This window comes from Drosophila virilis, chromosome 3 (genome assembly GCF_030788295.1).
Source record: "Drosophila virilis strain 15010-1051.87 chromosome 3, Dvir_AGI_RSII-ME, whole genome shotgun sequence".
Lineage (NCBI taxonomy): Eukaryota > Metazoa > Arthropoda > Insecta > Diptera > Drosophilidae > Drosophila > Drosophila virilis.
In genome coordinates, this window is record NC_091545.1 from 10837222 (window position 1) to 10849815 (window position 12594).

At 45.5% G+C, this 12594-nt stretch overlaps 1 protein-coding gene and 1 long non-coding RNA gene across 3 annotated transcripts in view; one reads left to right on the forward strand and one right to left on the reverse strand.

The window, feature by feature from the left end:
- Positions 1–12594, reverse strand: part of LOC138911144 (uncharacterized) — a 93753-nt gene that overhangs the window by 33157 nt on the left and 48002 nt on the right. Inside the window, exon 3 of the long non-coding RNA XR_011416511.1 lies at positions 11147–11252. This is a non-coding gene — a long non-coding RNA (uncharacterized lncRNA). The remainder of the gene's footprint in view (positions 1–11146; positions 11253–12594) is intronic.
- Positions 6430–7934, forward strand: hng3 (hinge3). Of its 2 annotated transcripts, none has more exons than XM_002047056.4 (2): positions 6430–6658; positions 6779–7934. In XM_002047056.4, exons 1-2 carry the CDS (start codon positions 6526–6528, stop codon positions 7606–7608), a joined length of 963 nt encoding a protein of 320 aa, XP_002047092.1. In that variant the 5' UTR covers positions 6430–6525; the 3' UTR covers positions 7609–7934. The 2 variants fall into 2 exon arrangements, with proteins under 2 accessions (XP_002047092.1, XP_015031240.1); XM_015175754.3 differs by having other exon boundaries at positions 6517–6658; positions 6795–7934.

Sequence of the window (12594 nt, forward strand, 5' to 3'; positions counted from 1 at the left end):
CATTGTCTAGTCCATCATTCAAAAAGTACATGCTTTCCAAACTGCAGGCTTGTTAATTGGGAGCAGCTGGGCGGTGGATGTCCTGCAACTGTTGGGCGACTTATACCTATATGACATATGCGGCTCGATCCTACCTTGCCCAGCCACAGCTCGAGCTCATTATGCAGCGGCGCCGGCTGTGGCAAGCGTTGTCTAGACGGGCCTAACGATAGGGCGATGGGCAGGCTCTAGATCTGCAGACCTCTAGGCGGGCCATCGAGATTTTGGCCAAGAACTGAGTCATTTCGCAGTTGCGACTTCATTAGACGTTGTCGCGACAGCTCAACAGGTAGCCTTTTGGGTCGGGTCGAACTAATCGACGCCTCAGCCTTAGGCTCAGCATAAATATTATTGCCACAAGCCGGCCACTTGGCCAAACCGAATCACAACAACAGCAACTGGCCACAGAGATTTTCGCACAAAATCTTGCGCGGCAGGTGGTCGAGGAGGCAAAGGATCGGCTGGCTGCTGGCTTGGCCATATTCTCGAGCTCGTCAATTTGTCGCCAGTTGCTAATTGCCAGCAGCTACCCAAAAATAGTAGAAGGCAAATAGATAGAGCTGTAGGCAAACCCCTCTTCCTCTCTACCTCTCACTCTCCCCTTCATTTTCAAGATGATCGATGAGCCTGTCTGTGAGCCTCTTGAGCCCACAAAGTGGCTCGGCTGAGGCACCTTTCAGCTCGGCTAAGCCGACATTTGATCTGCGCAGGCGATTCGCTTGCACTTTTAACCAAACCTCAAGCCTGAAACCTGAAATCTCCAAACTGAAATCTGAGCTCTTCAATACTATCGGAGCGGGGCTCGTTCTTGAGCTAAAAGTTAATCCATTCATTTGATTATCATTATCACAAATTGTGTTTACCAGCTCTGTGGACATGATATAATAATCTATAGAGTTGTCTGACTAATTCTTTTTGTACCTTTGCGGGTTGTTCTATGATTTTGTATACAGATACTCGAGTTAAGGTCCGACTGTTTCTTTGACAGCTAGACTCTTTAAATAATATATTATCTAGAGCTTAACAAATCAGTTTTCTTATGAAAAATATCTTATAAATAGGCTAGTGTGGCATAGTATCTATATCCATGCGTCTGACAATCCCAAACTGGGCAGCAAAATATGGAAATTTGTATGCGCACAGATACAGAGCTATCTACTAGTATGTATGTCGTTTAAGAAAATGTGCATATAAATGGAAAATCTGAGAGTGCAATGAATCTCGCAATGTTTCCCATATCTCATGTGAAGAAAGCATTTCTCAAGCCCACATAAATCTATTGAATGGCATGCCTCAGTCTGTTGCGGATGCGGGCTATCCGAGAGTTTTTGGTTTATCAGCTGCGGACGCGAACTTGCAACTTGCAAGTTGCAACGAGCAACAACACATGAGGCACGCAGATAAGTCACAGCTGCCGGAGGCATTCCACGCACATGTCCACCATGTAGTCGCAGACGCCGTGTTGTTCAGCATTGCATTGCAGTCGCATTTTGGGGTTAAAACAAAAACAAAGAATCTTGTGAAAATTCAGACGCAAACGAGGCGGTGGCCATGTGCGGCTCTTCACACACAGCGTCAGCCGCTCGAATGCCATAAAAATTATGCGGCAATTGCCCAGGCGAACTGGTTGCCGGCTGTCGAATTGTCTCCCGATCACAGCCCAAGCCCAGGCCCAGGCCCAGGTCCATGCCCATTCGCGACATCTCGACTTCTCTGGCTGCCGGCTGTGTGGCATGTGTGCGCGGCAGCAACTGAAACAAAGCCGGCACACACACACATGGTCTGATAACGGGGGGGGAAAGCAGGGGTAGGCCAATGCCAGCGGCAGGCAGGCAGGCAGGCAGGCAGTAAAAAAAAAACCAAACGTCCTTGCCAGAACTCCGCAAGCTGCCGCAACTGCGACGGCTGCCACGGCTGGCAGCAGGAAGCGCCGCCTGTGCCAATCATAAAAACTTGAAAGAGCCACGTGTGCTGAATTTCCGCGCAAAAAGGAAAAACTGCGACAGCGGAAAACATTTCAATGCCGGCCGTTGATCATCATCGCATATGTCGCACTCGCACTCGCACTCGCACTCGCACTCGCACTCACATTCGGGCTCGCAGTCGGACTCGCTGTTGCAGTTGCAGTGGCAACAAGCCCGAGGCAGCTGTGCCCAAACGGTAGCTGGCTGGCAACTTTCTATGCCCCTTGCAATCAAATTGCAACAGCAACAGCAGCAGCAGCGGCAGCAGCAGCAGCTGCCAATGGCAAAGATCGAGACGGGATCTGGACTATGCGGCGGCCCGCTTGACTTTCATTAGCATTTCTAACGGCCACGCAGCTGCCAGCAGTTGTAACTGAAACTGCTCTACTGCTGATCTACTGCGGCTACACACACACACACACGTATATATATATAGTGGCTAACTGAATCGCTGGACATGGCACAGTGGCAAATAGATCATTATGAAAAACTTTAGTTTATATATAGTTAAGAGCTTCACATTTCTTTTGATCCACTATCTTTTACGCTCTAAAGTTAGTTCCTAATATTTGTGGAACACAATATCTACGAGAGATACAAAATCGTACACCCTAATATCTTTAGAGCACAAAAAAATCTATCTTTCCCAACAACTTTAGTAGCTGTTTTTTTCTTCGTATCTAAGACCTTATACATAGACATATAAGAGAACTTCATATTGCCTTCAGCCAGAATTGAGCTGTTTTGCCTCAGTAAAATCCAGTTAATATATCCAGGTTCTAAAGTCTTAGGTAATTGTGTTACCTGCTTTAATACCCACAGCAAACTCTATATTGGAAATTTTTCGATTTTGTCGGCCTTATCCGCGCCCAGTATTTTCTTTCTCAAATCTTAGACAACATTTCCCATACATGGATTAGGTTTTTAAGAATTAACTCACGCCAACCCCAAATCTCAAATGACATTTTACGCAGATCATTGCAAAAGTGTTTGAAGACGTTGGGAAAATCATAATATAAGTAATCGGATTTCTATAGTTTATAAAATGTATACTAAGTTAACTTTTTCAAAGCGTGCCACCAAAGCAACCAACTGTGCGTAGTTGCAACTGTTGTTGTTGCAACAGTTGTTGCAATTGTTGCTGCATTTGTTTCTGACGGTGAAATCAACGATTTTTTTGAGCCAAGAGGCAGCTGGACTGATCTGTTGATCTGTTGATCCGTCCAGCTGTCCAGCTGTCGATCGGCGCACTCTGGTCCGCCGTTGGATTTGCGTTGTAAATATTTTTAATTGCTATTGGAATTTCTTCGTGTGTGCCTCATGGACATCTTTCATTTGAAGCTGCAGCTGGAGCCGTGTGGTCGTGGTCGTGGTCGTGGGTCGGCAAACTGTAACAGAGCGTTGGCCAGCCGGTGCACTTGTTGTTGGTCCGGTTGAACGGCGATGCAGCAGCAGCAGCAACATGTTGCTGCTGTTGCATGACAAGTCATTGGAAAATGTTGCTGCCTGACCGTTTGACATAATAACTGGCCACATTAGCAGCAATTGGCATTTGCCAATTAACTTTTTTTTGTTGTGCTGTTGCCTGTTGGCTGCTTTCCACTGTCACGGTTTTCCTTATGCGCCGCATTCATTGACACCTGCAATTGTTGCCGGCGCAGCAGCAACTGCTACTGCTGCTGCTGCTGCTGTCGTGTTCATGTTGTTGATTGGCAATCAATTTGTTGTCAGTTTTTATGATTCGCAGTGCGTCAACTGCAACTAACTGTTTTTTCTTATTCAACAATTTATTATGTTGTTGCTGTTGTGCCCGCTGCCACGACATTCGAATCTTGTTTATGTTGCTGACAGCAACAGCAACAATTAACAACAGCAACATGGCCTTAAACAAGACTGTCGTTTGCATAGCCTCCGCTTGAAGATGCGATGTTCGGTAGCAGCAACAATTGCAACAACAACAACTGCAACATGTGGGTGTCTCTGCCAATTGCTGGCGCGTGTTGCCAACCCAAGTTAGCTGGCCTCAGCACCAACAGCTGCTGACAATGTCAAATCCGTCCGTCCGTCCGTCCGTCTGTCAGACTGTTGCTGGTGTCTGCCATTGACTAGACATATGGCCAAGATAAGCGGCATAATTATGCAAATTTGTTATAATAATCAACGGCAGCAACAACAACTGCGACGACGACAGCAACAACGGCAATCGCCAAGTGACGCTTATGGAGCGTTAGAATTAACGATAACTACAATAAGATTAACAGTTCTCCTCTATATTAATTATTTTTTTATGTCATGCTAATAACAAATGCTTTATTTAAGCTGTAGTTAAGAGTATGAGCACTTGTTGATTCGGCTTAAAATTTGCAATCGATCTATAAAACATTTTCTTGTCTGTTTCAAACGATTATTTCCGCCTAACTCTATCATAGCATATGGAGTTTCCCAGAAACATAACCTTCAAAGAAAAGGAAATGGGAAAACAGTTTTTGATCAGATTTGCGTTCAATTCATTTCTAAAGATTTACGTAAAAATTGATTTCCACCTACTTGGGTGGAAAATGAAGGAATGTGGCTGTTTTGGCATGAAATGTGATGAGGATGTTATATGTATTGCCTTACTCTGCGATTCTCATGCTGCCATAACATACGTGTACATAAGTAATTGTGTTTAAGTGCATGTATGTATGTATATGTGTATGCATGTATGTGCATATGTAGGAATATCTCTTTCCTAGCTTTATCTTGACGGGTTGCGGCTGCACTTAAATCTGCGTTAGTTTAAACACTTTATTTGCCAATAGGGTATCTTAGCCATATTGCTGTTGTACTAGCAACAGTTGCTAGTCTTTTTGTTTTTAAACATATGCAAAGCAACTGCGATTACTTGGGGCCTAAACAAAGCGCTCATAAATTGCGCTGGCTTCGCAGACTGGTAATAAACATTGTGAATAAGAAACCGAGTGGAAATTTGAATACAAACATTGACGAGAATCTGATTTGGAGTCGGTTGCAGTTGGGGCAGCTACAAATCAATTGCGCCAGTCACAACAATCACATCGAGAGGCGATCGAGCTGGCAAGGCTGTCCGGCTGTACGGCTGTCTGTCTGTCCCGATGGCTAGGCACAGGTTCCACAGACAAGATCGATGGTACGCATGCATAAATGCCTCCATAATCAATTCGTTGTACGAAATTTAGACGTCACTTAGCTGTCAGTCGCGAGCTGAAGCGCCTGACGAACTGCAGCCATGGGCACACATGCGGCATGCGGCATGCGGCATGCGGCACAAGACAACGGCAGACAGAGAACGGCAAACGGCGAACGGAGAACGCTGAAAACCCAAAACCCGCAACAGCTCAGCGGCCAGATCATGTCCATATTTGCATTTTTGAAATGACACATGGAAATTTTTGAAAGCGGAGCAGCCAAAATGGCCAACAGATTGACAGCAGCTGCAACAAACAGCTCCGAGACGGAACGGACCAAGCGAAAGTCGTGCACAAATTCAAACTGGCGACATATGGATATGGATATGGATATGGATATGCTATATGGGCTATACATATGTGTGCACGTGTGTGTGTGTGTGTGTGTGTTTGTGTGTGTGTCAAAGATAATTGCTGCCGCATTTTTCCAGCCAGTCCGCAGTCCACTTGTTGTCGCCGCAACTGTCAGCAACATGTGTTGCCAGGCAACATGTTGCAATCTCTTAGGAATCTAGCCGATAGCCGATAGTTGTTCTCCGATAGTTAATTACGCGAATATATCGGCGAATCGTGTGCATGTTTGTGCTAACTGCGCCACTGTGCCGTCAATGACGTTGCCGGTGCGCCAAGTTCAATGTCTGGAACCGAAGCAGCGAAAACTGAGAGAACAGCGACGCCAACACGTTAGCGAACGAGAGAGAGAAAGAGGGAGAGCGCGCGCCCAGTGCAAAGAAAAAAATAGACAACAAAAACAAAGAGCAATGAGACAAGAACGCAAACAAACAAGAAACGAATAATAGAGATAACGGGACCAGTGCTTAACACTCTGTAAGCAATTTAATAATGAAATGAAAAGGCTAAGGCAGTATCGAAAGAGGAACAAAATTAGCATTAAGCTAACAGCATCGAATATTAAATACCCTTTCAACAACTTAAGCAAGTGTGCCAAAGCTTGGCTACACAGTTTTACTCTAGCAAATGCAATTTACTTGCATTCCCTTTTAAGTTTTCTTTTATCTAAATATTTGCACACCTTGTGTTACAAGCGTCTTGAATAACTCAATCAAGCAATTGTGTAGAGCATTAAGCAAAACATGAATGCGAAAACAATAAACGTAGCCGCTGTCACGCGCTCTGCCATCTTGAGAGAGCGCGCCCAGAGCGAGTGAGAGAGAGAGAGAGAGAGAGTGCGAGCGCGGGCGAGAGAGTGCGCAGGCATTGCGCGACGCCGGCATATTAGTTCTCTCGCTCCCGTTGGGGTAGTCACATTGTTGCTGTTGTTGTCATTTTTAGTTTGTTGATAAAGACGCAGGCAAATGGACATGCACAGGCTGATCAACGAGGTTAAGCAGCGTCCCGCCTTGTGGGACGCCAGCCATCCGGAGCACGCAAATCGCGTGGAGACGCTGCGGCAGTGGCACAGCGTGGCAGATGCGCTGGGCGCCAAAGGTGAGTCAGCCGCCAAGTTAAGTCAAGCAAAAGCGAAGCTAACTTCAAGTGCCACACTTTTCTCTCTCCTGCTCCCGCTCTCGCTCTCCGTCTCGCTCGCTCTTTCGCTCTTTTGCACAGTGGAACTGTGTCGCAGTAAGTGGAAAAATCTGCGCTGCAGCTATCGCCGGCAGCAGCATCGCAGCCAACAGCAGCTGAAGCGACAACAACAAGCGTCGCCCGCGCATTTGTGGTCCTATGCGGAGGCGATGAGCTTCCTGGACGGGCGCCGGCTGCGCTCGGACAGCAGCAACAACGAGGACGACGATTGCGATCTGGCGCTGGGCGAGTCGATGTCATTCAAGACGGAGTCACAGCCGACGGACGAAATGGAGGCGGACAACGATGATCTTATGCAGCAATTCCAGAGCATGGCCACGCCGCAGGCGCTGCGTCGACTCTCGCACAGCATTTCGCTGGCCAGCGCAGCCGCCGAGGAGCAGGCGGCGGCGGCGGCGCCGACGACCGTCTTGCCCACGCCCATGGGCCGGCCATCGGCCGTGGAGGCCGCCGCCGCCAGCAGCTGTCATTGCGCCAAGCGTGTGGACGAGCAGGTCAACTTTCTGGAGAGTCTGGAGCGTGAGGAGCAACAGCTAATACAGTCCACCAGCCAGGACTTGGCGCGCTGCAAGAACATCCTGCACGTGGGCGACTCGGACTACAATTTCCTCATCAGTTTCTTGCCGCTGATGAAGCAAATGTCGCCGCTCCAGAATGTTGCCTTTCGCGCCAAGATGGGCGAGCTGCTGCTGCAGACGATGCAGCAATCGCAGCAGCCACAACAACAACAACAACAACAGCGTCAGCCGCAAGAAGAGCAGCCGCAACCGTCGCAAATGTTGTTGAACCAGCAGCAGATGGCCTTGGACCAGGCCCAACAAGTCACAACCAGCACCACAAATTGGAACTGAGTCTGCGCTCCGGCTGAGCGGCAGCGTGAGCGTGAGCGTGAGCGTGAGCTTTTCAGCCAATTGAGAGAGTAAGAGAATTGAGCGAGTTATTAACGAATCAGTGCGCCGGCTCGCTGCACAGTGGGCGGAGAGCGTCTGAAGTGAAGTGAGAATATATTTGTTTGTCACGAATTTTTTTTATAATATATGTTTGTACAATATATATCTATGTATGTATATCTGTATGTAGAGCAGTCAAATTAAATATGCATGTTTCCTTTTACATTCATCACCTAGTGTTAAGCTTATAAACTATTTTATAAACATTTCGTCTTTAAGCAAATCTAATGTTAACGAATTTATAATCCTGATAAATGAACTACAATCATTTTGAGGCCTGGGAAAATGTGTGAATTTTCAGTTCAAATCATTTAAACAGGCCCTAAATTATGACTTTAAATGCTTCACTTGTCTCCTTGGCCTAACTGAGTCATCAACCCTTAAACGTGAAGATCCCAAGATAGTTGACATTGTTGGCCTTTGTTGTGTGAAGAATAGATTTTATTTGAACATTTGAACCCTTAAGTGAAGGGTGTCTAAGGGAATTGTTGATTTGATCGTCAACAAAAACACGGGGTTTATGTGTATTTCATTGTTTTTACTATGATCTTGAAAAGGTTTTGTGAACATGTAAACTTAATTGAGAAATGGGAAAAACAAGAAGTCAACTGTGGAGTAAATTATTTGAGTAAAAGTTGATGAGGGTATCATCAAGCTATGAGTAGATCTTAGCTGTACTCGTTAAGGTAACTAAGAATCTATTGTAGATTCTATAAATAGGTGAGACTAGTCTCTTAACTAAACTTCATGCCTAGCTTAGGCGTGTTAGCTGAGTTTTACTGTAGCACACAAATGTCATATTTGGCCAGACGGTCGCGCAGCTGGAGGAATTAAACTTTGTTCTAGGCCCGATCAATGTATTTCCAGCTCTGATCTCACACTGCTGCATCATTCGAATGGAAAGGGTAGAAGATATGCGAGTATTTATAGTTGTGTGGGCGTGCAACAGCTGCACACTGTGGAGCTCTGGCTACACCATAATCTGGCTGCCGCCTAGAAGCCCACACAGACACACATACACACACACACACACATACACACGCACACACATGCACATGCAACTGGCGAGCATATCAATAAATTACACTAGAATGAACCCCATCCAGGCTATGTTTGTGGCGGCGAGCGTTCAATGGTCAACGGCGGTGGTCCTGTGTTAAAGCCAAGTCCAAAGTTAACATGGCCATAAAAGCGGCTACAAAGCAAACAACAGCAACAACAACAACGGCAGCAGCAGCAACTGCAGATTGGAGAGGTCGCCCGAGAAATCAACGCAGCTGCGGATGACGAATCGAAATTGACATTGAACTGCAGCCGAGGCGACAACAACGACAACAACAGCAACAACAACAACAGCAACAACAACAACAACCACGTTGGAGCTGAACTTGTTGCTGGCAAGTTGCCCGTTGCCCACTGCCAGTTGGTGGCTTTGCCAGTTGGTCTGGCTTTTTGAAATCCACACAAAAAAACGAGTAAACTGTAAAGGTAAACAATACAAAAGCGGGCCAAAAAGTTTAAGGTGTGTTCTTGAGCTTGAAAGTGGCTGCTGTTGCTGCTGTAGCTCTAATACCCTATAGATATTGAATAATGGGTATTACAGCTCGTTGTAAATGCATGTAACAGTTGGAAGTAGGCAGCTGCTGCCTAATCAACCATATATATGCTTGGCTTGGCAGCAATAGATGAGTCGAATTGAAGACCTGATATTTGGAATGAAGATTCAAATCAAATTAAGCTCTACTCAATCGCTAACTCGAGTTGTCAGTGTATATCTCTTAGCTCATAAGAGCTAGAAACACTAGATGTATTATATATGGGCTATTGTAGTGTATTTATAGATCAAAAGTATTAATATCTTCCATCAATGAGAGCAAAAAGCTCATCCGAGATATAGCCTTTGACTTTGGCATGTACACTTCTTAATATACCATATTTAAGCCCTGAAAATGATTGGACGCTAAATAAACAAGTTACTCTCTCCTAGAGGGGGATTCAAGAGGAGTGTACAAGCACAGCCGCAGCATGCATGTGTACAGGGTATTTGCACGTTGTTGCTGCTGCTGTATGCCAAATGAGTGGCTGCAGTGATTGGAGCAGTCAACACGTTAACTGGGCTCAATCTGTGGGACAAACGGGCGGTGGGTGGTGGATGGCAATTGCAATTAGGAACAGCGGCCAAATTGCACAGTGGGCCCCAAGAATCGAATGCAAATTGACATTTGTCACTCGAACGTGCCCACTTGGCAGCAAATTCCAGCACGAGCTGTTGTTGCAGCAACATGTGTGCACATTCCAATGGCAATGGCCATTTGCCATGGCATGGGCATGCCCATGGCCAGGTCGGACTTTCAACTGTTGCCGCCGCGTTGAACAATTTTTATTTTTATTTTATTTTTTTTAATTTGACGCATTTTCGCACCATTTTGCTAATCCCCGCCAGAGTTTGGTCATCTGCCAGGCATAAATGTGTTAATGATTTGCCCCGCTGCAGCAGCAACAACAACAACAACAAACAAGAAGACGAAGAAGAAGTCTTACCTGTTGCTCTCGGCTTTGCTTGTTGTTTTGTTCTTTTGCCGACAAATGCAAATTCTCAATTCTATTCTCGTCACGTCAAATATTTGTATAGATTTTCACCGTCGCGTCTCCCGGCTGCAAGTGCATTCTGGCACACAGGTGTTAAAACTCGCAGCTCATTGTTAATGCGTGTGTGTTGCCATTGTTATTGTTGTTGTTGTTGTTCTGGATGCTCATCGGTTTCCTGAAAGACGTTTGCATATTGCGGAATTTCCAGCATTTGCTCGATTCATCGAAAGGGTTCCCGAAAGAAAAAGAAAACCCACCGCTGACGCCTCGCCCAACACCTTTTCATATTTGCATTTGGCCTAAACAATGCGCACAAAAGCCGCAACAGGTGCATTCTTCCAGGGCTCAAACAGATGTTTTGCAGCCTCACAGATTAGACATTAGAATTGGATACGCTAGACGGGCATTACATTCGACTGAAGTGCAATAACCAAAGCTGAACACGTAAATGCAACAGAGCAATCGAATAGGGAATTCAATACTTCTTTCATTCAGTTCAAATACTCATTTCTAATTCCCGAATAGTAATTGAGTCTTCGTTCAAAGTACGTCAAGACGATATTCCTGCAGCTATTTTTTAAACACTCAAAGACTAATTTATAATTCCCAAAGGGTTATAGCACAAATGTAAATGTAAGAAATTATGGCTGTGCAATCGACTGGGGAATACTGTTTTCTAACAATTCAGCAAATCAAGTTGTTATGCATTTGTAATTCCCAAATGGTTATAGCACAAATGCCAAGTAGTTAGAGCAAATGGCGTATACTTTTTTAAAAAGGGTCTGTCTAGGCAATATCTCTGTAGTCGAGTTACCTTTATATTTACATATATTTGTGAATTGAAGCTTACCTGAATATACGCAGTTGTTTGGCTGTTCCTCTTCTCTCAGTTCCACTTTCCATAAAAAAGGATTCTCGAATAACTTCTGTGTGTTTTATCCAAAAAATTGATATGCCTGAAAGGATATTAATATTTTAGGTGCAATACATTATATGAAAAGTGAAATATGTATAAGAATCAATAAAAAATTAATTTGTGTTGGTCAAATCCATGCCCAAAATGCCACCAAGCATAAAAATGAGCCCATATTCGACAAATTTAGAGGTTTTACAAGGAATGTTAACAATAGATTTGGAATTTCGAAAACCTGCCTATCAGAGTAAGGTAAAAGTGGCCCTTTTTTGTTGTAATTCAACGTTGCGGGTCAACAAACTGCAGTCTATATATTTAATCAAGACAATTCTTATCGACTTTCGTATTCACAGCTTCTTTATAAAATGTGATTGATCAGACTTGAATTCAACGTTTGCATGTTCGATTCCCATATTCGCCAACACCTTAGTTAAGTTCGTTTTGTGCTCCTCCTGCCCCCACCCCCTCCCCCCTCTCACTCATTTAATGATCAGTTTCTCAACTGTTGGCTGCCCCCTCAATCATTGCCCATAATATTGCAAACTGCGGGACTAAAGAGCGATCGCTCAAACCAATCAAAACAGGCACTTAACATTTGGGAACCCACAAAATAACACACACACACGCACACACACACACACGTGCACAAAGCTCCAAACGCTCGTTAGCTGGAAGAGAAGAAAAAAACAACAACAACAAGAGTCAACAGAATACGCTGAGTCACTCGGACATGGCCGAACATGTCCGTCCGACTGTTCTGTTCGGCTTTGGTTCGCTTCGATTCGGTTTGTTTCTGTCTATTTGCTGTATGCGCAACACCCTCGCCAGCACCCCGCCCGCCCCCTTGCCCAATCGATCGCCAGCAATCAAGCCAACTGCTTCACGACTGCTCTCCTCCCAGCCCGCTACCCCTTCTCTTGCCTGCCTGCCAGCAATCAATGCTGTATGACAGCTAGGTTAACAGTCGATCCTACGCGCTTCCTCTTGATTTCGTTAAGTAAATCTCCAGCTTGGCTTGGGCAACCTTCATGTGCGCGTCGTTGTCGTCGTCGTGGTTGTTGTTGTTGCTGTTGGCGTCGCCATCTGTCCGTCCCTCGCTTGCTACCTCCCTCCCTCACTGCTTCGCTTTGTCTGTAGTTTTCATGGCTTGGTCGAGATCATGATCATGGCTTTAACTGGCTCTTGGCAAGAGGCAAAAGTACGTGTATTTTTAACTTGGCTCTTGGCAGCGACTGCGTTTATTGTTGTTGTTGTCGGGCCCCAGACGACAGACGTTGTTGGCTCTTTAGGCGCAGCACACCCCGCCCCTCTCTGTCCGGGCCACTCTTCATCTTGGATCTCCATCTGCGTCGGTTTTCTTTTTAAACGCTTTTAAACACCTGAGA